This window comes from Centroberyx affinis, unplaced genomic scaffold (genome assembly GCF_046629955.1).
Source record: "Centroberyx affinis isolate AG114_WGS23_722 - 3 ecotype Tasmania unplaced genomic scaffold, CSIRO-AGI_Caff_v1 ptg001490l_1, whole genome shotgun sequence".
Taxonomy (NCBI): Eukaryota; Metazoa; Chordata; class Actinopteri; order Beryciformes; family Berycidae; genus Centroberyx; species Centroberyx affinis.
The window spans coordinates 89,078-113,607 of NW_027279955.1; the positions used below are offsets into that span (position 1 = coordinate 89,078).

At 39.9% G+C, this 24,530-nt stretch overlaps 2 protein-coding genes across 2 annotated transcripts; one reads left to right on the top strand and one right to left on the bottom strand.

The window, feature by feature from the left end:
* Nucleotides 1–8,781: 8,781 nt before the first annotated feature.
* cdnf (cerebral dopamine neurotrophic factor) lies at nucleotides 8,782–12,107 on the bottom strand. The gene is made up of 4 exons (XM_071527089.1): nucleotides 12,035–12,107; nucleotides 10,782–10,909; nucleotides 9,668–9,809; nucleotides 8,782–8,954 (listed from the first exon to the last, which is right to left on the bottom strand). Exons 1-4 carry the CDS (start codon nucleotides 12,105–12,107, stop codon nucleotides 8,782–8,784), a joined length of 516 nt encoding a protein of 171 aa, XP_071383190.1.
* Nucleotides 12,108–12,626: 519 nt separating this feature from the next.
* On the top strand, nucleotides 12,627–24,358 carry hspa14 (heat shock protein 14). The gene is made up of 14 exons (XM_071527080.1): nucleotides 12,627–12,690; nucleotides 13,994–14,074; nucleotides 15,352–15,434; nucleotides 15,532–15,580; nucleotides 15,672–15,777; nucleotides 15,866–15,956; nucleotides 16,692–16,796; nucleotides 17,624–17,785; nucleotides 18,742–18,897; nucleotides 21,324–21,426; nucleotides 22,208–22,423; nucleotides 22,543–22,707; nucleotides 23,730–23,797; nucleotides 23,888–24,358. The coding sequence occupies exons 1-14, from the start codon at nucleotides 12,634–12,636 to the stop codon at nucleotides 23,964–23,966; spliced, it is 1,521 nt and encodes a 506-aa protein (XP_071383181.1). The 5' UTR covers nucleotides 12,627–12,633; the 3' UTR covers nucleotides 23,967–24,358.
* The last annotated feature ends 172 nt before the right edge of the window (nucleotides 24,359–24,530 follow it).

The window sequence follows — 24,530 nt, forward strand, 5'->3', positions numbered from 1 at the left end:
GGAAGGTTGTCACCATATATGGTCAATTGGGGGCGTAAATTTATGTTAATGAGTGGCTGTGCACGAGCATGATGGTGGTGTGGTATTTATCAAGGCAGGTTACTTACAGGTGTGCGTACGCACGTTTGATAAATACCGATTTTTTTGTACTTATGCACATTCTAAATTGTATTCGTAAGAGAGAATTTAGAACCTTTTCTACGCAATGTTGATAAATGAGGGCCCAGGCATCCACTAAATCACAGCTGCCGACAATGTCTCTCAAGACTGCTGCAGCTCCTGGATGGGGCTCCTCCCCTCTCCTATCCATAGTGGGATCTATAGTGCAGTTCCAATCACCCCCCATGACCAAAACCTCCTCCTGTCCTAATAGAGAGAGTTCCTGCCTTAGGGCGCCAAACAGCACCCCCCACCTCCCTTCCCGTATTATGAGCATAGATGTTAACAAAAACAAAAACCTTGTTAATGCGGGCTCTCACACCCAGCAGCCTACCCATGCAAACCTCCTTCTGTGAAATAATGCTAACCCCAAGGCCTGGTGAGAATAAAAGTGCCACCCCCGCTCTAAAATTTGTGCCATGGCTCAAAACCTGTGCTCCCTTCCACCAGACCCCCCAGTCAACCTCATTCATCACATCACTATGCGTCTCCTGAAGAAAGAGAATATTGACATTCTTTCATACTCAGCTAACAACCCCCTTTTCCCCTGGTCTCTGGCGCCATTTATGTTAAGTGTACCAATTCGTAAAACCTCCATGAGAAAAGTGAAGGAGAAAAACAGGAGTAGCACAGACCCTGTAGACCCACAAAGCCCTCGTGACGTGCCCAGAAAACTCATTATAAATCTATTTCACTAATGTTCTTTCTTACGGCTGTAGCCCATTTACTGAGTCTGTATCTCCTCTTTGGTGTCACCCCTCTGGTAGCAGGCTTCTGCACCCCCAACACGTTCCTCACAGACCTCAAAAACGTTTGTGAATCAGGGAAAAACTCTGCAATTTCAACATTCTTCTTATTTTTGGTCTTAGACAAAAAACTATCCAACTCCTCCATAGAACCTGCCTGGAGCCTTTGACCTTTGACCTAGTTCTCACAGGGGAGGGGGGAGGGGAGGGGGTGCCACTGACCTTTGACCTAGAGCTGTCACATTAATATTCTGATGAAAGGTAGTCTTTATATCTCTCTTTTGTGAAAAATGCTCATAATTAACATTACTTGATATCAAGATAGCTACTCCTCTCCTATGATCTATGACCTCTCCCTGGTCTATATGAGGATGAAAACAAGTATTTGAAACCCATTCTTTTCAGCTTGGCATGTTCCATCTATGTGAGGTGGGTCTCTTGTAGAAAAGCTATATAAGGGATAAATGGATTAGGTCTGGTATTCATACTCTTGATGACGTGATGGGAGATGTGAGAGTAGCTCGGAATTTTGGAGATTTCTAAAAATTAGACATTGCATTCTTTCAAATAAAAAACATATTCTGCAAGGTACAACTGGAATTCAGGAACTTTCACTTAACATAGGACATAAAAATAAAGGAGCGTCAAAATTCTATGAATATATTAGAAGTACACAATTGCCAAAATTGAATGGCCTAAAATTATGCTGGGAAAGAGACCTGGATCAGGAGATTTCAGAAGATAACTGGAAAAAAACTCTTTGCATCATGGTATTGTTACTCACGTGAAACACAGTCACAACTAATTTTTATAAGATATTAGATCCTACTGGACTCCTTCCAAATAGCAAGGCTTAAACTTAGAAACAGTGATACATGTTGGAGATGTAATAGAAAGGTGGGAACTCTGGTGCATATGTTATACGATTGTGACAAAACAGACAACATGTGGGATGAAATAATTTCTTTCTTGAATAAGATGTTTGGAATACACTTGATCAAAAATCCCACAATATGTCTCTTGGGATTACTACCAATGTTGAAATGTCAAAACGGCAGAAATCATGGTGCCGCTTAGCTGTGATAACAGGATGTAGGATAACTCTGCGCCACTGGAAATCTTCCACCTTATCCTATATAACCTATATAAGATTTTACTCCTCTCAATTTGGATTGAGAACACTGTTAATGTTACAGGTACCGGCGTCGGCACCAGAATAACAGTTATAAAGCTGTAAAATAGTAGAAAGAAATGGAGGCAGGGAGACTTGGCTTTACTTCACAGTACCCTCTCTTGTTTTTATTAAACACAGCAAATGCAATTTCGGTCTCCCACTTGTATCATTGTGTATCCAATATCTCTTTTTTTCCCCTTTTCTTTGTATAAAAAAAACATCATTTTTATATTCTTAAAAACATCTTCACAACAAAATATCAGGAATATTATAAAATACATCCTCAGGTCATGTAATTTAAGCTCAGATTGCAACTTAAGTGCATCCGAATGTCATTTTTTTCTTACACAATGAAAACCTTCAATCTAAAATTATATTCAGTACATCCTATCCGATTTACTTTCTTGTGGTAATAACACATCTAGAAAGACGTTCACAACACGACAACTACTTCGTAGCAAAGTGGGTCCTGACAAATCCAAGGCCCTTCCTGTGTTCCATGCCTTCACTCGCTGTGACACAGTATCTGCATTTGCAACCAGGGGCAAGAAGACAGCATTGGATACCTGGAATGCCGATGACATGGCAACAGAGGCCTTCATGGCTCTGTCAAAGGCTCCAAAAAGAATCCCAGAGGAGGTCATTTCCATTGTGGAGTGCTTTACAATTCTCCTCTACCGTCGCACAAGCAGCCAACTCAACATCGATCATGCTTGAGTTGTTCACAAAGAAAGGAAAAGGAATGGAGCAAATCCCCCCAACTAAGGATGCACTGGTGCAGCACCTCAAAAGAGCAGTGTGCCAAGGAGGACACTGTTGGGGACAAGCACTTGAGGTGGCACCAAATATGCCATCTCCAACAGACTGGGGTTGGATGGGCCCAAGCGATTGGAGACCATTGTGGTCAACTCTTCCACAGGCAAGCCAGTCCATCCTTGAATTCTTAAGTTGTGGCTGCAAGAAAGGCTGCCGGGGGCATTGCAAATCCAAAAAAGCCTCCTTAAAGGGGGCAATTTCCCCGCAGTCACCAACTATAAAACACGCCCCCTTGTACAAGCCAGTCAGATTTTGCTCCAGTTTCTATGTAGACACTGGACTGTCTGAAATTGACCAATCAGCGCGGGCCTTCCAGAATGGCCAGCCATTTAGAGCAGTGGCTCATTAGCATAAGAAGCTGCTTATGTAAAACAACCTATTTCCTTGTAGGTGTGAAACAAACACTGGGAAATGAATAGCTAAAGCTATAACTAAATGATTTTTACTGAAAAAAAACTTAACAGACTTAATTTAATTTAACTTAATTTCCTTCTCACAATGTCACTATTCACTTGAACAGTTTATGATGTTGTATATGGTATCATTGTAATCCTTGACCATCAAAACATAGGGGTAGACATCACCTATTCTGTGTTATCATGTTTGGTTCAGGAGATATGATGCAAAATACATAATTTGGTTATGGCGGAACGTAAAATGGCCTTGCAATGGCTCCATTTCTGAAACTGTTCAGGGCCCCAAACTGTACAAGTGTACCAAGTTTCATGCTTTTATGAAAAAGTGAACATCATTTTCACATATCACCTGGACTAATACTTCAGTCAGATCTACTATTTACACAAATCAAATAAACATTTATAGTCACCCAAATATATGCACCAAGTTTTGTGGTTGTTTGTACATTACTAACCTGTAAAACAGTAGAAAGAAATAATGACGCAAGGAGACGTGGCTTTACTTCACGGTTTCCTCTGTTGTATTGAGCGCACACAGTAACAGACAGTGGAACCACAGTCTCGCTCTGCCCCCTACTGTTCGAAATTTAGCATAACAAGTGTATTAACTTTGCAGATAATTGGAATATGCCTAAAGAATGTGACATACCTTCTAAATAGAAAATAAAACAATTCAATATCAAATACCTCAATAGTGAGAAAAAAAAATACATTCACACATTTGTAACACATTAGTGGGTGTCACATTAACAAGACACAATTCTAATATTATTGTTAGTTATCTTAGCGGTAACCTTCTCCTCGTAGTTTCAAACTTAAATACATTCAGTCTGTAAAGCATCCCCTTTGCTGAAAACGACAGCATTAACACAGTAAATAGACGAAAACGATAGCTTAGAGAATAATGGTCTGTCTAAAACAAGGATGACTTCCAATTTTAAAGGAATAGTTCACCCAAAAATGAAAATTCTGTCATCATCTACTCACCCTCATGCCAAATGAAACACAGGTGAAATGTGTTAGTCCATATAACACACAGGGAGGTTGCCAGTGCAACTTGGTAGCAGCCTTCTCCAAAACAACTGAAGTCAATGGGGACCTGTTCTTTAGAGTTCCAAAACAAAAACAGCCAAACAATCACACTGTGAATAGAAAGACCTATACACCATTATTTGTTGCAAATCAATCAGCTGTAGTTAAGATTTGCACTAAATGATAGTGTAAATATACTGTAGGTCTTTTTGGAACTCTGAAGAATTGGTCCCCACTGACTTGTTTAGTTGTTTTGGAGAAGGCTGCTATGGAGTTGTGCTGGCAACCTCCCTGTGTTCCAACTGGCATGAGGGTGAGGAGGTGATGACAGAATTTTCATTTTTGGGTGAACTACTCCTTTAAGGTCTCCTTACTAACCTTACATGAGTCTGAGGGAAAACCACTATGCCTGACAGGGAATCGGGGGCCCTCACTGACAACATAAGCCCAGAGAATTTTGCCCATGTGTCAAAATGACAGCTAATAGTCCCCAACCTACTTTAAAATCGTGTTTTCACTAGGTGACGCATGACTGCACATGTAAAATGCTCTGACTGAAATTATACGTTAGGCTAAAAGACAATAACCAACCTGTTTTATCCAGAGGTTCTTCAAACTTAAGTGAAAATCACAAATAAACAATGTCACTTAGCTAGCATATCGTCAGTCCAAGATAGAGAGAGAAAAGGAACAATTCATGGGGTAGTAAGTTTCCGCTCTCAGTTGGTTAGCAATCAGTCTCCTGGTTCTGGTCGTCTAAAGGTTTGCTGTCCCTGCCCCTGGCCTCCTCCTCTGCCCCTCATTCTCCACGTTACCCGCCAAATCTGGTCCATCAGAGTCCCGGGGGGTCTGATGACTTGAACTGGGAATCCCCTCTGCACCATATCCTTTGTTGCCTCCTCTGCCGAGTCATATAATCTGGTCTCGCCCTAGTAGAACACGCGGAGCTTGGTTGGGAATGGCGTTTGGAACCTGATGCTATTTTCTTTGAGAACCATCTTTGCTTCTGCATATTCCTTGCACTTTCTGAGGACATCCAGAGCATTCTGTAACTGAGAAACTTCACCACTATGGATCTCGGGGGGCTCCCTCTCTCTCGGGACGGGGAGTGAGGGCGTGGTGTGCTGTGGAGGGTGGTAGTTCAAGATTTTCTTTTAACATGCCTTCCACAAAGGAAATCATGGGAGAGGAATTTTCGTTGGCTCCCTCAGTAACCCTGTATATTCTAATGTTCTGATGCCTCCAATGCCCCTCCTGGTCCTGGTTATTCTCTCCTCGAGCTGGACTTGTAACTTGGTCATGCCGTCCTCGCTTGACTGTACTCTCTCCTCTGTCTCTTGAATTCTTGTCTCAGCCTAGTCTCTTGTTGGTTTTCTTAATGTCTTCCATGATGTCTTTGAGCTGTTCTTTGGTGTCACGCCGAAAATCTCGCAGCGCGTTGAGTATCATGGGCAAAGACGTGACCTCGCGATTTCGGGGCTACAAGCAGCTCCCATCACTAACCGTTACACTGCGGCGTCCAGAAGAAGCGCTACGACTGCGCCCATCATCTCGGTTTCTTTCCTTGTGCTGCATGTTTCTTGGGTCGCCTAGAATAAACTTGTGCCCCATCTGCCATGTTAAAAAACGACACTAGATATTGAGTATAAAAGCGAGTTTTAGGGCTTTTTTCGTCAAAATGTCGGGAGACCATTGTTTTAAGCTGCCATCAGGTTGGTGACGTCACCGGAAGCCCTCTGTAGTGATTTTCATGTCATTTGTGCAAAATATGTGTGACTAGTTAAATTTAATTTGTTTTACAGAGTGGTGGACTTCATCATTTAGTTTAGTCTCGTTTGAGCCAGTAACCTCAGCATGTATTGTTGATTTTTTTTTTTAAAGTTTTAAACTTTAGACCGCTGCTGTAGCACGACCATCTGGACTATTTGCCCCATACTTTAGTGGGTGTCGTTTGGCATGGAACTGGAGCTATGTGCCGAGTTTGGTGAGTTTTCATGCATGGGAAGGCATAGTAAGTAAGTAGTTCACGTTCAATAACTTTATTTGTCCCCGGTGGGGCAATTGGTTATGCAGCAGTGGGACGCATACATTTAGCACACATAAAACACAGGGCACATAAATACAACACTAGACCAAAAGGCATAAATACACAGTAAAAATACTCAGTCAATTAAAAAGATACATTATGCAAATAACTACCTTTCCTCCTAGAGTTTAGGAGGGAGATGGCAGAGGGTATAAAGGAGCGTTTGTATCTGTTGGTTTTAGCTAGTGGACGTCTGAGGAGGAACCAGATGGCAGAAACTGAAACTACTGATGTAAAGGATGGGAACAATCAGACAGGATGGATTCTGCTTTCTTATATAACTGTTTGGGGTAAAGATCCTGCAGAGTTGCCTGTTCAGTGCCAGTTATTTTGCTACAGTCATTAATCACCTTGTTGAGTACATTTTTGTGTTTTACCTTGAGAGATTGATACCAGCAGATAAAGGAGAAAGTGAGCACAGACTCAATAAAAGACCTGTCAACCTGGAACTTAGAGAGTTTCCTGAGAGAAAAGAGATGCTGCTGGCTTTCTTGTACACCATGTCAGTATTACTCTCAAATGTCAGTTTGTTGTCTAGTATAGTTCCCAAATACTTGTAGGAATCCACTATTTCTATATTCTGGCCATCAATCACTGTACTGACAGGAGAGGGGTGAGAACGTCTAAAATCAATACACATATTCTTAGTCTTTGACACATGCAGTACTAAAAATGATTCATGACACCAATTTGAAAAATAGTCAACAACAGGACCATGGGACATTTCCTCGCTGTTTAGCAGGCTCACTGTGACTGTATCATCAGCAAACTTCAAGATGTTATGGTTTTCATACATGCTGCGGCAGTCATTAGTGTACAATATGTACAGTAGAGGAGAGAGGACACATCCCTGGGGAGAGCCAGTGGATGTTACGGACAGCTCGGAAAATTGACCATTTACTCTCACTCTTTGCGTCCTGCACGTGAGGAAGTCTAGAATCCAGCCAACAGTACCGCTGTCCAAGCCAAAGCGGCCATTCCTGAAAAAAATTCTCATAATGGCGGAATCAATGAAGCAACAGAGTAAACTTGTTTAAGTAGTAAACTTGCCACCTACCTCTTCACTTGTCATTGTGGGCGAAAGTTCTGGCAAATCGAGACTGGTAACCAGCGACACTTCTCTGTAGGTACGGTTAGCTTAGCTTTTTTTTAGTTAGCATTTATTCTACCATTTGTCCATGGTAGGCCTCCGCAGTGCACTGGCTTTGCTGTGTGTTATTTACAAACGTGTTGCAGTTTCTGTCGCCCTCTAGTGGTCAGAAAACCCAACGCAAACAGCATCGGATGTCAAGCTAGCAGAAAAGATCGTAAGTACTGTACTGTAGTTCAGACAAAGTGTGTTGGTGTGGAGCTTTTGTTGGCGTCTTCTGTTTCAGACGTCGTAGCATTCACCACTTGCAAGAGACTCTTTATTCTAAATTCAGAATTACCCTCCGAGTAAATGTTAATGTCATTCAAAACTGTTGCTCCATTTTGTGGTGTGCTGTGTGGTGTACTGTGTGCTCATTTTTTATGCAAATTATGTAATTATTGTTATTTATTTTTTTTATAATTGTATTTTATTCGTTTATTTAACATCACCCTCTGCGTCCATAACAGTGGATGTGTTGTAGGGCTGGTTGACATTAATATCACAATGATGATAAATTGTTTTGATATCTATGCACAGTATATAACCATAACTGTTAAAGGGATGGTCAAGTTAAAAATGTAAATGTTCTTATTTAGTGTCACTCAATGATGTTCAAAATTCAGTTACTAGAAACGACTTCAGATTCTCCCAGTTTTGTGTTTTACACTCAACAATGATAAAAAACAAACAAACATTTTAATCAGAAATTGCATATTTTAGTTGGCTATCCCTGTTGTCGTGTGAACACCTTGTAACTCATTTTTGGTGAATATCATGTTTTCATTTCAATTGACAGATTACATGGTCCTCTGTGGGCTGAGAAAACTCTGCGACCTCTTGGTCTGCTGAAGCCTTTTCAAAACCCATTGGATAAACTCAAAATGCATCGTCAGCAAGCTAAATACAAAGTGTTTTTTCTCAGTTCCTGAAAAATTTTGGAGATATTAAGTTTTTACCTTGTTTACAAATCACGTGAATCAAATTGATGTTCATTTGTTAATGTCTATGTAGCTTAACTACAGCTGGGTCCGTGGTTCAAGTAATCAGCAAAATCATTGTGTTAAAGAATAAAAGGAGCTGCTGAATGTACACACCCAGTGAGTTTTATTTAAAAAACTGGACGCGAGACATCGATCCTCACTGCTGCTGTCCATCGGAGTTCAGCTCCATGCGGGAGGCTCTGTGGATCCTCAGGATGGGGGGAAGATGCTGCTTCCTCTTCATAGTTCAGCCGTGTGGGTGTGCAGCGGCGCCCTCTCCTGGATGAGGCTGACGAACTCGTGTTTCTCCAGGCAGCCTCGGCACTCTTCTCCCCAGGAGGCTAGAACCTTCCTCAGCTCGGCGACCCGCAGCTTGTTGAGCCCGGCGCTGCTCAGATCCCACAGCTGAGGCTCTGCACGCAACCAGACGACACAAGACACCAGTCAGAAATTGAATTATTTATATTTGAATTTGAATTGCTCACCTTGAATAATTGCGTTAAAAAACTGAATTTGAATCACATAATTTGAATTTGTATTGTTTAACTTGAATAATTGCATTGAAAAACTGAATCTGAATAGCGTAATTTGAAATTGAATTTATTAGTTTGAAACTGAATTCCAATAAACTTGAAACTGAATGTAATATTATGAAATTGAATTAATTTGCTCTGAAACTGGATTCAGTTCTCACAATTCAAATTCAGTTCTCGTAATTCAAATTCAGTTCTCGTAATTCAAATTCAGTTCTTGCAATTCAATTTCCGTTTACTGAGACACACATCCTGGTCGTCGAGGAAGAGCAATCGAGTGCAGATTCACAGAACTCCTTTTCACGTTTTTGGCCCGAAAATTCCAGGTCCCTTCAGCTCTCTGGACATGACTGGACACTCCGAGCTGAACGCCATCAGTCCCAGCCTCATCCATGATGGAAAGAAACGTTCTTCAACGTGTATCAAGTCCATGGATCAATGGGAGTGAAGGAAATGGTCAAAAACATACAGTAGGTGCTGATTGGCCGATAAGGAGTTCTGTGAATCTGCACTCGATTGCTCAAATTCTAATATAAATAATTAAATTTCAGTTTCTAGTGACACATATTTCTGTCCATACACACGCACTTTACCATATCGGAGCTGGCAGATCTGTGTGTCTGCGTTGCTGAGGCGTTGGCAGATCTTCTCTACGGGAACATGGGAGGCGAGAGGCCGCGACACCGAGGCCGTGACGCGGGTCGCTGCATCACTGCTGGCTCCTAGGTAGTAACACTGGCACAACACACACCAACATACTTAAAGTTGATGTGGATATGAGATATGCGGTTCACGATTCAATATAACCACGATACGATGCAATAAATAAAAGTTCAGTGACAACAAAGACTGACTGCAGAATTTTTGTTTATTTCTGAGCTACAAATCTTTCTAGCGATGACACTGGCTTCCTACACTGTAGACAACAATTTAAAGATGTTATTACAAAGTGAAAGTAATATAATTTGGATGGAGAGCTTGTGAAATTGTGATGGGCAAGCCGTCTCATTTGTGATTACTACAGCAGAATAAAATGTAACGAATATTATGATTTCATATCATAAAATGAACACTTTTTTTATAGACTAAATGAATTGTGATTTGTTCCTCTTTTCTGGTTGAAGGTGTGTTAACTAGTGAAATCAGCTGCTGTAGTGTTTGAAAAAATGAAAAAAAAAAGGAAAACCTGCAGCCTCTTGGACCTCCATGGACCATGATGAGTTAAGGCCCATTCACACCTAGAACGATAACTATAACTATAACTATAAAAATATTTAAATCATAAGTAAACAGAAAGTCTGTTTCCCATTCACACCTAGAACGATAACTATAACTACAAAAAGATTTAAATCATAAGTAAACAGAAAGTCTGTTTCCCATTAAAATATCAAATAATGAATTACTTTGTAATTTAGTCTATTTATTCATAGATTAATAAATTAATTTGTAAACAAATCTATTAATGCCTATTTTTATTGAACAATTAGTTACTAATTAATTAAATGCTTTATTACTATTTCCGTGACACTTGTGGTCCTCCATAAGTCTGTGTTCCCACTATAACTATAAAAACATCCAAAACGATAACTATATTTTGGTTCAATCTCTGAGCGTTTTTTTTTTTTTTTTTGGATACATGAGTCAATTTGCAGAGATATTCCCATAGTTACCATTGGTTGTGTGTCCGTGCTATGTGTGTGTTCTCACCAGCCTCCCCTCCTTCCCCTGGGCGACAGTGCAGGCCCTGGCCAGCTCTTCCTCCACCAGGGCAGGACTGAGCTCTCTGTGGGCCGAGGTCAGGCTGCCGTACACTCTCTGAAGGAAGCCCACACACACTGCAGACACAGCTCACTGTTAGTGCACAATGCTGGACATGCAGTAGGCCTATAATGCTGGGGAAACTGTGATTATGATTTTTTTTTTTGATTTTCAAGTGAAAAGCTGTGGAGGCTATCAGTGTTATATACGACTTGTCTGGAGGAAGTGAATGTACTGATAGACACACAGTGGTGGAAAGTAACTAGGTACATTTACTCAAGTACTGTACTTAAGTACAATTTTGAGATACTTGTACTTTACTTGAGTATTTCCATTTGATGCTACTTTATACTTCCACTCCACTACATTTCAGAGGGAAATATTGTACTTTCTACTCCACTACATTTATTTGACAGCTTTAGTTACTTTTCAGATGGAGATTTGACACAATGGATAATATAACAAGCTTTTCAAATACAACACATTGTTAAAGATGAAACCAGTGGTTTCCAACCTTTTTGGCTTTTGACGTCTTACAAAAAGCAGTGTGTAGTCGGGTCACATTTCAGATGTCTATGAGTTGTTAACAGCTCCACCAAATAGTGATTTTTCCCTCTAAACCTCACATGGTTTCATTTCAATAAATGTTCAAATGATCCAATATTTCAGCAAAAATCAAAGATTAGAGAAAAAGTCCAAAAACTGAAAACAGATTTGTGTATCAGAACTTTGCTTTTTCTTCTTTCCTCTCCCATTAATCATCTCACGACCCCTCAGATTTATCCGGTGACCCTTTGGAGGGGCCCGACCCCTGGGTTGGGAACCACTGGACTAAACTAGCTAACTGTATATAAAGTAGTTCAAACTAGCTCCACCTCCAGCAGCTACAACAGTAACATGCTGCTTACACACTGATGCTTCAGTATTAATAATCTAATGATGTCATATATAATAAAACATCAGTCAGAGGGACCAAACCACTACTTTTACTTTTACTTTAACTACATTTTGCTGCTAATACTTATGTACTTTTACTTAAGTAGGATTTTTCATGCAGGACTTTTACTAATGGAGTATTTTTACATTGCTGTATTGGTACTTTTACTTAAGTAAAGGATCAGAGTACTTCTTCCACCACTGTAGACACACAGCCAGGCTATAAATAACTTCAGTCTGGTCACACCATGCTGGGGTTGTCTAACCTTCACAGTCGCCTGCCGCACAAACAGAAAAAGCTCTGAAAAACAGCAGAATGCCGAGGGAGGACAGAAACATGGTTCTACTAAAATACACGCATGTATCTGTCTATATTACTGCACCAGTTGTCAGACTGCCAACTCTCTGCAGTCAGTCTAGTGAGAAACTCCAGTTCCTTCTGAGCCGCAGTGTTCAACAGACAGACTCGCTGCTATTGGCCAATGCAGGACTCTGCGTCATGGCATAATTTTTTGTGCAAGCATCCGATTGGCTTAAACTGTAGTCACTCATATTAACACGCTGCTCTACGTGTTGTGAAAGATTTTTATTCCAAAAATGACCGAGCCAAATAACTGATATTTACTATTGTTTTAACACAGCAGAATTTTGAACACGATTGTTCACTTCATTTTTAATCCTTTCTGGCTGTTAAACAGACACAGACTCGCTGCTATTGGCCAGACAAGGGCCGCGTAACGGCATATATTTCTGTTTTCGTATCCAATTGGCTTACACTGTTGTCAATCATTGGCACCCTGCTCTGATTGGACCAAATATCCGGAAGGAAGTGTGCGTCTCCAGAGCAGAGCAGAGCTTTTTCAGCATGGCTGCTATAGGAGTTCACTTCGGCTACACATGCGCCTGTGTGGCGATATTTAAGGTAAGTAACGTTAGAGAGTAGTTTAACTATAGACCGTAACAAGCCGGTGCTTTCACGCGGCTGGCTTTATATTTTCAATACGACAGCCACAAATTTATAGCAGCTCTAAACCATGAATCCTGGTGAAACAGCGCCGGTGAGGTAGTGGCAGCTGATAGGACTGTACCATTAAATGAATGAAGTCCATTCAGGCAATAGCTAGCTCTACAGCTACACCAGCAGCTCCTAATGTCCAGCAGAGTGTTAGCTTCAGTCTAGCTTTTGGACTGACCAGTGTTTGAATAAGTGCTTCTCAGTCATTGTCCGTGGAGGCCCAAGACACTTTAGGTTTTCATTCCGACCAAACACTACAGCAGCTGATTAACCCACCCTAACTTAACTAACTAACCCTAACTAACCCTAACCCTAGCTGCGACCAGAGAGGAGGAACTGACCAGTGAAATCAGCTGCTGTAGTGTTTGGTTAGAATGAAAACCTCCATAGTCTTGGGTCAAAATGGCACATACTTGCAAACCACTGCCATAAAGCTGCACTGTGCAGTATTGGGCATCAAAATGGCTCATAGGAAAAACCTTGTGATTTCAGATCTCATCACATACAATATACAGAAACATTATTACCCTCTGAAGCAATGTGAACCAACAGTAACTGCAGCTTTCTTGCCTTGAACAGTTTTCAAGGATCTGATTTCACTTAGATAGTAAAGGCCTATCATAAGCTTTCTGGCCATTTCAGACATTCAAATTAGGGTTCCTACGCAGGTCCAGGTCTTGAATAGTTTGGGAATTTGAAAAAAATGTCTGGAAAAAGTATGGAAAATGTTGCGGTTCCGGTCCGATACACACATAATTCTAGCTTTTATGTTGTTGTAGAGCCACTTTGAGTCCACAGTTTTTGTTGATGTGAAGAATAATGTTCAGATAGAGGGACGCTCTTATTACCCAGCTGCTGGGTCAAATATCAAATACAGACCAAAATCAAATCCAGTCAAGAACATAGGGTCTGGGAAAAATATGGAATTTTAAAATGGAAACCGTGTAGGAACCCTGCCAATCATCTCACATATTCTGATATTTGTCACTGTGAAGAACAATCTTCATCTATACAGTGATATGACCTAGTTAGCAGGGGCAAGATGTCTATCTGCGTAAATCATATTGAACACCAGACAAAATCTTCAAAACAAATCAAGGTCTGGAAAAAGTATGGGATTTTTTAATTGAAAATGTGTAGGAACCCTGTCAAATGTCCTTCTAAGACCACAGTGTAGGTGTAAATAACCATGTGAGTGTGTTTTGTCCAGGATGGTCGGGCTGATGTGGTGGCTAATGATGCAGGAGACAGAGTGACTCCAGTCGTGGTCGCATACAGAGACACCGAGCAGGTACCATACAAACATGACATAGTTGTGTGTTAACGTCAGTTGCTTTGCTCATTAGCCTGCTAGCTGATATTTTGTTCAGGTTGACTGAACTGACTCTTCTCAAGCTACAACTCAGAGTGTTTTGGAGCAAGGTTGTTATAGTTTTGCATTTTTCATTAGTTTTTATTTTTATTTCGTTTTGACTTTTTGTTTTCAATTTCAGTTCAGTTTTAATTAGTTTTTAAAGCGGGTTTGCTAGTTTAGTTTAGTTTTTATTTTTTGACAATGCTTTGTTTTCGTTTAGTTTTTATTAGTTTCAGTGTTAGTTTTAGTCTTTTTTTGTAATATGGGGTATTTGTCAGGGGCAAGATTCAAAAAGGTAAAAAAAAAAATTGAAAAAAAAAAAATTTTGGAAGACAGATTTCATATCCACCCAAAATACTAGGCTTATGTATGAAATAAATTGACAAAGACGAAAACTAAAGACATTTTCTCTATAATTTTAGTTTATTTTTGTTCGTTTTGTAAACACACAATTAGGGCTGAACAATTGATCAAAATTTTATCTAAATCGCAATATGGCCTACTGCAATTTTCAAATCCCAGGAGGCGCAATATTTGTTAAAGGTGAAATGTGTGTCAAAATACCATTTAAAATGAAATATTGTGGTGCTGCAGAGATGTCCTGGCCTACACATCATATTCTACAGACTTAAGAAAACATCTTTGTTTGGTACAGATCCCCGCAAAAATCACACCATAATCATTTTAATACGTTTTTCAATGAAAATGAGAATAATGATTATTCTCATTTTATCATTCCTTCTAATATCGCAAATCATATCGCAATTGCAATATCAGTCAAAAAAAAAAATCGCAATTAGATATTTTTTCAAAATCGTTCAGCCCTACACACATTACAGTTTCAGTTAGTTATCGTTTTTTTGTAAAGCCTCGTTTTTATTTTTATTTCAGTTTACGAAAATGTTTTTTCACACCTAGTTTTCGTTAAAGACAAGACAGTTTACTGTGTCACAGTAACCTACATTTGGAAACAAATCCACCTTATCACACTATTCACCTTCACTTAGAACGTTTTTTGCGTTGACCTACAGCCACACCACAGCAATCTTTTTCAGATGTTTCTCTTGTTGTAGCCTGGGTGTTCCACAGCTGCTAAGAGCCTGGATGGTTGACTGGCCAAGTGTCTGGAGTGGGCAACATTTTGCAATTTGACTGGGATCTGCGGTTAAGTTGTCAGCCTTCTTGCTGACTGGTCCTCATTTCATCCCCTGCAGATCGTAGGTATTGCAGCGAAGCAAGGCCGCGTCCGCAATGCTGCCAACACTGTAGTCAAAGTGAAACAAGTGCTGGGGAGAAGGTGAGGTATATCCTACAGAGCTGAGACCTTCCTTTCTCAGGTTACCTTTTGTCTTTCTATCTGTATTTATTGACTTTTCTCTTTTTCTGTCTCTCAGCTTTGAGGATCCAGAGACACAGACTCACAAAGCAGAGAGTAAATGTCCAGTGAGTATCTTGTTGAGACCCAAACTTTGTCATCTGGTTGTGTATTTGCTGTGCTAAAGCAGTCAGTGTAACCGGTGAGTGCTGTGTTCAGGTGGCCAACAGAGGAGAGAAGCCTCATTATGAGATTACAGCAGGGGAACAGACAAAGTACGTCGCTCCTGAAGACGTCGCAAAGCTCATCTTCCACAAAATGAAAGGTAGCCGGCAGAAAATACACACACACACACACACACACGGTTTCACACAGATGAACAATGAGTTGACGGATCACGTTTGTTCCCATAGAAACGGCTCAGTCAGCGCTGGGCTCTGATGTCACGGAAGCCGTCATCACTGTCCCCTTTGAGTTTGCACATGCTCAGAAGAGTGCTCTGAGGTAGGCCACGCCACAGGCACCTTAGCTTAAATTCTCCTTAAAAAAAATGAAGTTCTGCCACAGCTTATGGTGGCCTGTAATTTGACACAAACAATAAAGTCACATTTTCACAATTTAGGAGAGTAAGCTAGATATTTAGAGCAGAGATCCAATAGAAACGTCTAATGATAAGGTAATGCATTATAGGGCTGGGCGATAATTCAATATTATCGTTTCTCGTTTTTCAGTGGATTCATATCGTGATGATGAAGATGTTTTAATATCGTGACACACATTTCTGCTGTCTAAATTAATGATGACAAGCAAATTTGAGTTAAAAACTCATAAAATGAGGTATGGTAGGAATATTATTTGAATATTTCTGTTTTGTTTGACACCACACCTAACATTACCATTCAGTTCAATGAGATGAACATTATTTTGATTATTTAACGTGATTTTGCATACATTAACCATATCGTGATATATATCAATATCGAGAAAAATCCTTATGATTATCATGATATTGATTTCAACCATATCGCCCAGCCCTAATGCATCATCCTGTAAAATACTTGAATAATAATACTGCTTATTCTCGCAACTTTAGTCATGGAAATGTCACTATGTCAACAACCCTATCAACTGCTACAGATATATTTTGGTCATTTTGTGCTATGGGACAGAAAAGAATCTCTCTAATTGCATCTTTTAATGGAACAATACCTCACCAGTGTGTATGTGTGTGTTGTGCAGGGAGGCGGCTGAAGCTGCAGGGTTCCATGTCCTGAGGCTGATCCATGAGCCTGCTGCCGCTCTGTTGGCCTACAACATTGGACAGGATTGTCCCTCCGGCAAGAGGTACAGAACTTCTTTTTATTTCCTTTTATCAAGTGCAATCATACAGTACAGTCACATGAGGAGAAAAGAAATCCACAGGAATTGTTTGACTATCTCTTAGATCCCATCAATTGAAAAAATATGAAATAATCGGGGACCATTTAGTCAAGAATACATCTGTTTTTAATTGTAACCTTGCAGTTATCTTTTCCATGTGGTAAACATCCTTAACTTTCTCCCTCCTTAGCAGTCAGCAGAAGGACTCTCAGTATTAATGTCTGATTGTTGTCTTCTGGTAATATTCCTAGTAAATAGTAAGATGGTTCTAAGGGCAGTTCTATATCTAAACATTTTTTAATTTCATTTTGCATGTTGGGCCAGTATTCTGCCAATTTTGGACAGTCCCAAAATATATGTGTGTGTGGTCTCCTACCCCTCCAGCACTGATCTGAGGTGCCACTGAATTTTGATGTGACAAGAGGAATCCTGAAAAATCTCATCTTAACTTTCCATTCGAATTCCTTCCAGATGGGGCTATTTGTTATTTCTCATCGGGAGCTTTGTGTATTTGAGTGTTTTAGTGTCCCATGATGGTCTAAAAGCTGTTTCAGAGGCTTTTCCAGCCTGAAAGGAATACAATTCTGGGGGAAACACTGAAAACAATTTGGGGGATTTTTTTTAGCATTAAAATGGACAAATTTAAACATAGTCAATTTCTGCACAAAATATATGCTATCCCCAGCTCCAGTACAAAAACAGTCAGCACCCAAAACCCCATATCAGTGGAACCCTCATAATTAATGTATAAGTTGTTACTGCATATTGTTTACCAGCCACTCTGTTGACAGCCATGTCCTGGTGTATAAGCTGGGCGGGACGTCCCTGAGCGTGACGGCGCTGCAGGTGAACGGAGGAATGTTCCGGGTCCTCAGCACCCGCACGGACCACAGCATCGGAGGAGAGAGCTTCACCCAGGCCCTCGCCCAGCACCTCGCCGCCGAGTTCAGAAGGTAGCAGCTCTGCTCCCGTAATCTGAAGTTAAAGGCTTAAAAATATTCAGATGTCTTTAATACAGTTTAAGGTTATTATCGTTAATGAAAACTAACGAAATAACGAAAACTAGGTGTGAAAAAACATTTTCGTTAACTGAAATAAAAATAAAAGAGGCTTTACAAAAAAACGATAACTAACTGAAACTGTATTGTGTGTCTTTTCAAAACTAAGTAAAATAATCTAAAATTATAGAGAAAATGTCTTTAGTTTTCGTCTTTGTCAATTTATTTCATACATAAGCCTAGTATTTTGGGTGGATATGAAATCTATCTTCCAATTTTTTTTTTATTTTTTTTTTTACCTTTTTGAATCTCGCCCCTGACAAATACCCCATATTACAAAAAAGGACTAAAACTAACACTGAAACTAATAAAAACGAAACTAAAATTGAGCATTTTCAAAAAATAATAACTAAACTAAATTAGTAAACCCGCTTTAAAAACGAATTAAAACTAAACTGAAATTGAAAACAAAAAGTCAAAACGAAAAAAGCAAAACCATAATAACCTTGATGCAGTTATTGGAGGTCTGTTTTCCCACCATGGAATGCAGGTTTATTTGGTTTATGCAGTTTGACCCACATATGTCAACTCTTGCGTTAATATAGGATGGCGTTAATACACATGAGAGACATGACCCTAAACATTTAATTTCCTGTTGTCCTTTTTCTTATACTGCTAATTTATAGTTTCTGAACTTTCCTTAATGATGTTCAATCAGAAATAGGTTGATTTTTCCCAGCTTTGTTTATTTTGGTGGTTAAATTGGTATTAAAATCAACTTCAAAGGTGTTCGTCTTAAATTTGGCTTTCAGAAACCCTGCTTCAATACCACTCTTTCTCTCACACACCATGTCTGCATTCCAGTCCTTCCTCAGCCAGTCCTCACGTCCTTCGCCTGTGTTTCTGTGCAGGTCCTTCAAGCAGGATGTGAGCGGGAACGCCCGGGCGATGCTGAAGCTGATGAACGGAGCGGACATGGCCAAGCACTCGCTCTCCTCGCTGGGCTCGGCCAACTGCTTCGTCGACTCCCTGCACGATGGCATGGACTTCGAATGCAACGTCTCCAGGTAACCTTCACACGCTGCTTCGTTATTCAGCCCGATACCGCCAAGTGGTTTTCACTTAGGCCATAACAGCAGTCTTAGTCCTTGAGCTTCTAAAAGTCCAGCCTTACCCACCGAGGATTTCCTACCTCTCTGTTTCTCTGGGAGACTCTGAAGTGCAAGGTTATTTGGAAAGTGACACAAATGTAATCCTACTTTTAGACATAAGACTAAGGCTCATGCATAGATCTATTTTAGCCCAACTGAATACTCTAAAGCAGTGAACCTTTTTCATATCAAGGACCCCGAATGTAGTCCACATTAGGGCCACGGACCCCAATTTGATGAGATTTTGTCTCTCAAACCCAAATCTGAGAATATTTTTATTGCTAGATATGATTTTGTCCAGACTTCCATGACTATCTGTATTGCAGGTAGAGAGATAACCGTGAAACTATGATCAAAACAGTCATTCTTCTACATTCTCTAATTGTGTTAACTTCTTGTAAATGAAGTTTAACAATTCATCAATTTGCTGGGGACCCCCTGGAACACCCACAAGGACCCCTGGTGGTCCCCGGACCCCACGTTGAGAACCACTGCGCTAAACTCTCGCAGTATTGAATAGCACTCCAGAGGTGTCGTGTTTCGACAGCAGGTGGCAGTATGATCCAGACAAAGGCAGACAGCTACACTTTCCAAATGAGGAAGAAGCAATGCTGATGTTTTTGGGTTTTTTTTTTTAAACTACATAATGACATGGCATTCATAAAACTTAAATGTTGTGATCCTGAGGTTACTTTGTTACAGATTTAGTAAGAAATACCTTAACATCATGTTCAGTGTGGTTCTCTGTCTGCAGAGATGAAAGGTGTAACTGAATTTTCTGGCATAAAAATGCAGCAGTGCACTAGACTGCAGTCTGCAATAAGCAGGGCCTTAACCCATCCAAAACCAGGCAGTGGGAGAAGCTCACCTTGGCATCATAAAGCTCTGTCTGCTGCCGGACCTCACTGTCGTTATTCCACTTTCCTTTTTGGCTTCTGTGTTTCTGTGTCGCCTCCATCGCATCAAGAAATGGCCTGCCTCTGTGGGCTGCACTTTAAGATAATACCAGTTACTAGTGAGTGTTTGGAAAGAGTATTTTGGTTGTTCTGTGCGAGTGGGAATGTGAGGAGGGTCACAAAATCATAAAAAAAAAAAAAAATACTACTACTACTACTAATAATGGTAGTAATAACTTCATATGTTTGCATTATATGTCTATATACAGTATGTATGTACTTTCTTTAAAAACAAAAAGTTACAAAGGCACTTTGCAATTTTTTTTTTTCATTTTTTAAATAAGAAACAGACTGTGTACAAATCATAAAATGTATTTGAAATGTCTCGCTATAACCTAAAGATGAAGAATGAATAATATGAAATGTTTTTGCTAGTGAGAAAACCTCCAAGAGAGTAAAGAGGGTGAATACTTTTACAAACTAGATTTGTGTTAATGGAATTTTATCCGTTGACATAAATTTCCACTCCACTTCTGATAGACCAGACTACTTTGTGTAGGTTTTAGACCAAAAAAAAATCCCCCCATAAATGTATTTTCTTTTTTCAAACATTTATTAAAACAGGTTCCTTGACAATGAGTCTCACACAGCATGACATAGACACAAATAATATTGGTATAAAAAACTAATTAACAATACAAAGACATGAGATAGGAGAAGAGGGGAAGCGATATCCTTCTTTGTATGTTATATATACTTTCACATTCACCCCAAATTATCCAATTAAAGTTTACAGTATGTTCACTTTGCTAGATACATTATAACAGAAGACCATTTTTCTAAATAAATGTCCACTCCATCCGGAGTTGTAGTCTCGTCGTTATATTTTCCATACAGTTCACGACCTTAAGTCTTTGGGTCCATTGGTCCAAGGTGGGGCTTAAGCCAGTTTATTGTAATCGTTTTATGGGCTATTAACACAAGAGCTCGGAGCATATACAATTTGTTTTTCCCTTACCCCCTTGACAGTGTATTGCCTAGAATTAGCTGCTGTGGTTCAAATGATCTGTCTAAATTCAAAATTTCTCCTATTTCCTTTTTTACCTTTTCCTAAAATACTTGTAATTTAGGACAATCCCAAAAAATGTGTGAAAAGTCTCCTATTAGACCACATCCTCTCCAGCAGGGAGGGGTAGATTTCTCGTCATAGTTGGATATTACTAGAGGTGTTTTAAAATATCTCATTCTCAACTTCCAACCAAACTCTTTCCAATTTGGGCTACTTAAGCATTTATGCCAAGACATCCAGGACCTCTCCCACTCATCCCATAAATGTTTTTTGAACTAATTTTGTACTGCAAGAAATAGTGCAAAAAGTCAAGGTGGGTGAATGGCTTCCAGTGTAAATCCTGCCGACTTGTGACCCTCTGTCGGCTGTTTCCACAGAGCTCGGTTTGAGCTGCTCTGCTCCTCCCTCTTCAACAAGAGCATCCAACCAATCAAAACCCTGCTGGAAGAGGCAGGACTCTCCACCAGTGACATCAACAAGGTAAAGTGTTTGTGTGTGTGTGTGTGAGACAGATTCTGGTTATTTTAATATTTTAAAACGGTTGCAAAGTGCTTTACGGACAGTGGAACAGTAAACAAAAGCGAGTAAGAAACGCTAAATTCAGACGTGAATTACAATGAGGTTTATTTGTTTATTTGTTAGGATCCCCATTAGCTTTGCCCTAAAGCACAGCTAGTCTTCCTGGGGTCCACATTTAAAAACATACATTAAACATTACAGTCAACCCAAATGGCAAACATAAACATAAGACATATACAGTACTGTGCAAAAGTCTTACGCACCCTAGATTTTTTTATATAAATTTCTTAGAAGTCTTAGATGTTTATTTATTTTCTGCATTAGTGTGTCAGTAGACTGCTGTTTATTGTAAATTTTTGATATTCAGAAACTTTTCATTTTTGCTTTATGGATATCTTTGACATATGCCAAAGACTTTTGCACAGTACTGTATAAAAAAAAAAAGAACATTAATATGTATGAGTAAAACTTACACTGATGACTCAACAGTTACCAGCAAAAACTACAAATCTGCATATGCATAGCATCCTACAAATATGATGTTCCTAGGTGTTTCCTTATTTGCGTTTTAAACATTGATTTCTGTGTTTAGTCAGTAACAGTGGTAGAGAATTCCATGTTTTCTTTGCTCTATATACTACTGTGTGTTTAAGGAAATTGGTGTTTAAACGGAAATAAACAGGCACTTATAGCAGAAATGGGTCAAATTTCTGTAAAGCAGTTTGTGATCGGTGTGTTTCAGGTGGTTCTGTGCGGCGGCTCGGCCAGGATCCCTCGTCTCCAGCAGATGATACGCGAGATGTTCCCCGACGTGGAGCTGCTCAGCTCGGCGCCCCCCGACGAGGTCATCGCCGTGGGCGCCGCGATCGAAGCCGGCTTACTGGTCGGCAGGGATAGCCCCGCCCCCGAGGACGAGTCGGTCACGGTGGACGCCTCTGCCTCCGACATACTGGTGAAGGTACGCCGGTCAATTTTAAAAACGCACTATTTAAAAACGAAAGTACCATTCAGGGGCGCGGACATGACCCGAGAAATCCATTATCTGTTCTGATTGGCCCGGCGGTATGTGTGTCACAGGAGGTGGACGAATCGGGAGCCGAGGTGTTTAATGTGCTCCTCCCGTCGGGCACGCCCCTCCCTGCCCGCAGGCATCACATCCTGAGTGGGCGGGGCCAGCTGTCTTCCCTGTCTCTGGAGATTTACCAGAGATCTACCACCGAGCAGCTGGAGAAACTAGCCAAGGTACCGGAACCGTGACTGGCTTTCCCTCACACCAACATCATGTTTACTCTATTGCAAGGGATAGAGATACTCTTGGGAAGCTCAGAGTGGCTGATGTCATGATGAGTTTGTGTTTAATGCTCATTAAATGAACACAGTCATATAGTATGGTACACTTTTCCAAAATGTAGGGTGTTAGTGATGTTGAACTTTGGTAGAATCTTGGTTTGTGTATCTTCCTCCATGATAAAACCCCAAAATCGGCGATTCTTTGCTACGGTAGAGGAGATTGGAGAATTGTGGGGTTTTTTTTCTCTCTCCATTCACTGCCTTGTATGGAGGAAGAGTCTCAAAATCACACTTCTAGCATGTAAAGGAATGCGAACAAAGCAGATTCTGACAATATATAAAAAAACTAGTCATTCTACTGAATTGTTTTTAAGTGAATCCCTTTCTTTATGTTTATTAAACCTTTCAGTTTGAACAAGTGTAACAACGAAATCCAGTCGGAGGAAACTTATGCCGATGGAACAAAGAAAATAAATATTTATCAATAACTGTAAATGGGTGAAAAAAAATGGGAGACAGGACTTTCTGCCAATATAAGATTCTGCCAATATAATAAGGGTTAGTTAATGCTTAATAAGCATTAACTAACCTTACTTAAAAGTTAACTAATGTGTAATTTACTAATGGTGTTCATGTTAACTAAGGTATTAATTTATACATTATTTAATAGTTTATAAAGATGACTATTAAATAATGTATAAATTAGTACCTTAGTTAACATGAACACCATTAGTAAATGATTACCAGACACATTAGTTAACTGTTAATTAAGGGTTAGTTAATGCTTAGTAAGCATTAACTAACCCTTAACTTAGTGACCCTTATTGTAAAGTGTTACAAACGAGGCTCTCACTTTTTTTCTTTCAACGTCACTTTAATGCTTGGGAGAGGAGTTCAGTCAATGGGGAATCTTAAAGTAGAAGAAATGGGTAGAAATTAACCTGTGTGTGTGTGTGTGTCTGTCTGATCCACAGATTGTCCTCAGAGACCTGGAGCCCAGAGACGACAACCACGACATCGACACCGTGGTGACCATGAAAAGGTACGGCTGCTTCCTGGATCAGAGCTCAGCCTTATGTTTCACCTTTCTTGTTTCTTGTTTAACCCTTTTCCCCCTGTATGTGTATTGCAGAGACGGCTCTCTCCACGTTTCCTGTGTAGATCAGAGCAGCGGAAGGTCAGAGGTCATCACCATAGCAGCGGCATCCTGAAACCACCGAACTGCCAGTCCAAACCAACACGCTGGGACTGTTTTTTTTTTTTTTTAATGTTCACTCAATAAACATATACAAACCCAAAGTATATGTTCAGTTTTATTACATTGACTGAATTATGCAGAATGTACAACCTTTAAAACTACATGCATTCAAGCAGCATATCTACATTAGGCTTTCTATAGGGCAAGAAAGAGTGTAAAATATTTGAGCACAGACACTTACAAAATTATTTACCACAGTTCATAACTCAACTTTCTGTATATTTTATGAATCAAGTTTAGACAACCTTACCCCATACAATCATCAATGGTATAGCTGCTATTCAAAGCTTGTCATGGAAATGTTTATAAGATGGTGCAACTAATATCAAGACACAGGTATATACTACAAGCAAAATATGTAAGCAATAAAGCTGCAGCTTGTGCAATGCAAAATGAAATCACATTGAAATTGTTACAATTTTTGGGTTACGATTTTCCATCAAAATGAAGTGGAGAAAAATAAAATCTCAAATGGAAGTGAGTGAAGAGAGGACTTAATGAGATAATTATTGCTGCC

Excerpts from the sequence above, each read along its gene's own strand:
- hspa14 (XM_071527080.1), top strand. The coding sequence starts at position 12,634 with ATGGCTGCTATAGGAGTTCACTTCGGCTACACATGCGCCTGTGTGGCG. Across the intron at positions 17,786-18,741 it reads CTCGCCGCCGAGTTCAGAAG|GTCCTTCAAGCAGGATGTGA; the intron begins GTAGCAGCTCTG and ends GTTTCTGTGCAG. Across the intron at positions 22,708-23,729 it reads AGCTGGAGAAACTAGCCAAG|ATTGTCCTCAGAGACCTGGA; the intron begins GTACCGGAACCG and ends TCTGATCCACAG.
- cdnf (XM_071527089.1), bottom strand. The coding sequence starts at position 12,107 with ATGTTTCTGTCCTCCCTCGGCATTCTGCTGTTTTTCAGAGCTTTTTCT. Across the intron at positions 10,910-12,034 it reads TGCGGCAGGCGACTGTGAAG|TGTGTGTGGGCTTCCTTCAG; the intron begins GTTAGACAACCC and ends CTGTGTCTGCAG. Across the intron at positions 8,955-9,667 it reads GATCTGCCAGCTCCGATATG|AGCCTCAGCTGTGGGATCTG; the intron begins GTAAAGTGCGTG and ends GGTTGCGTGCAG.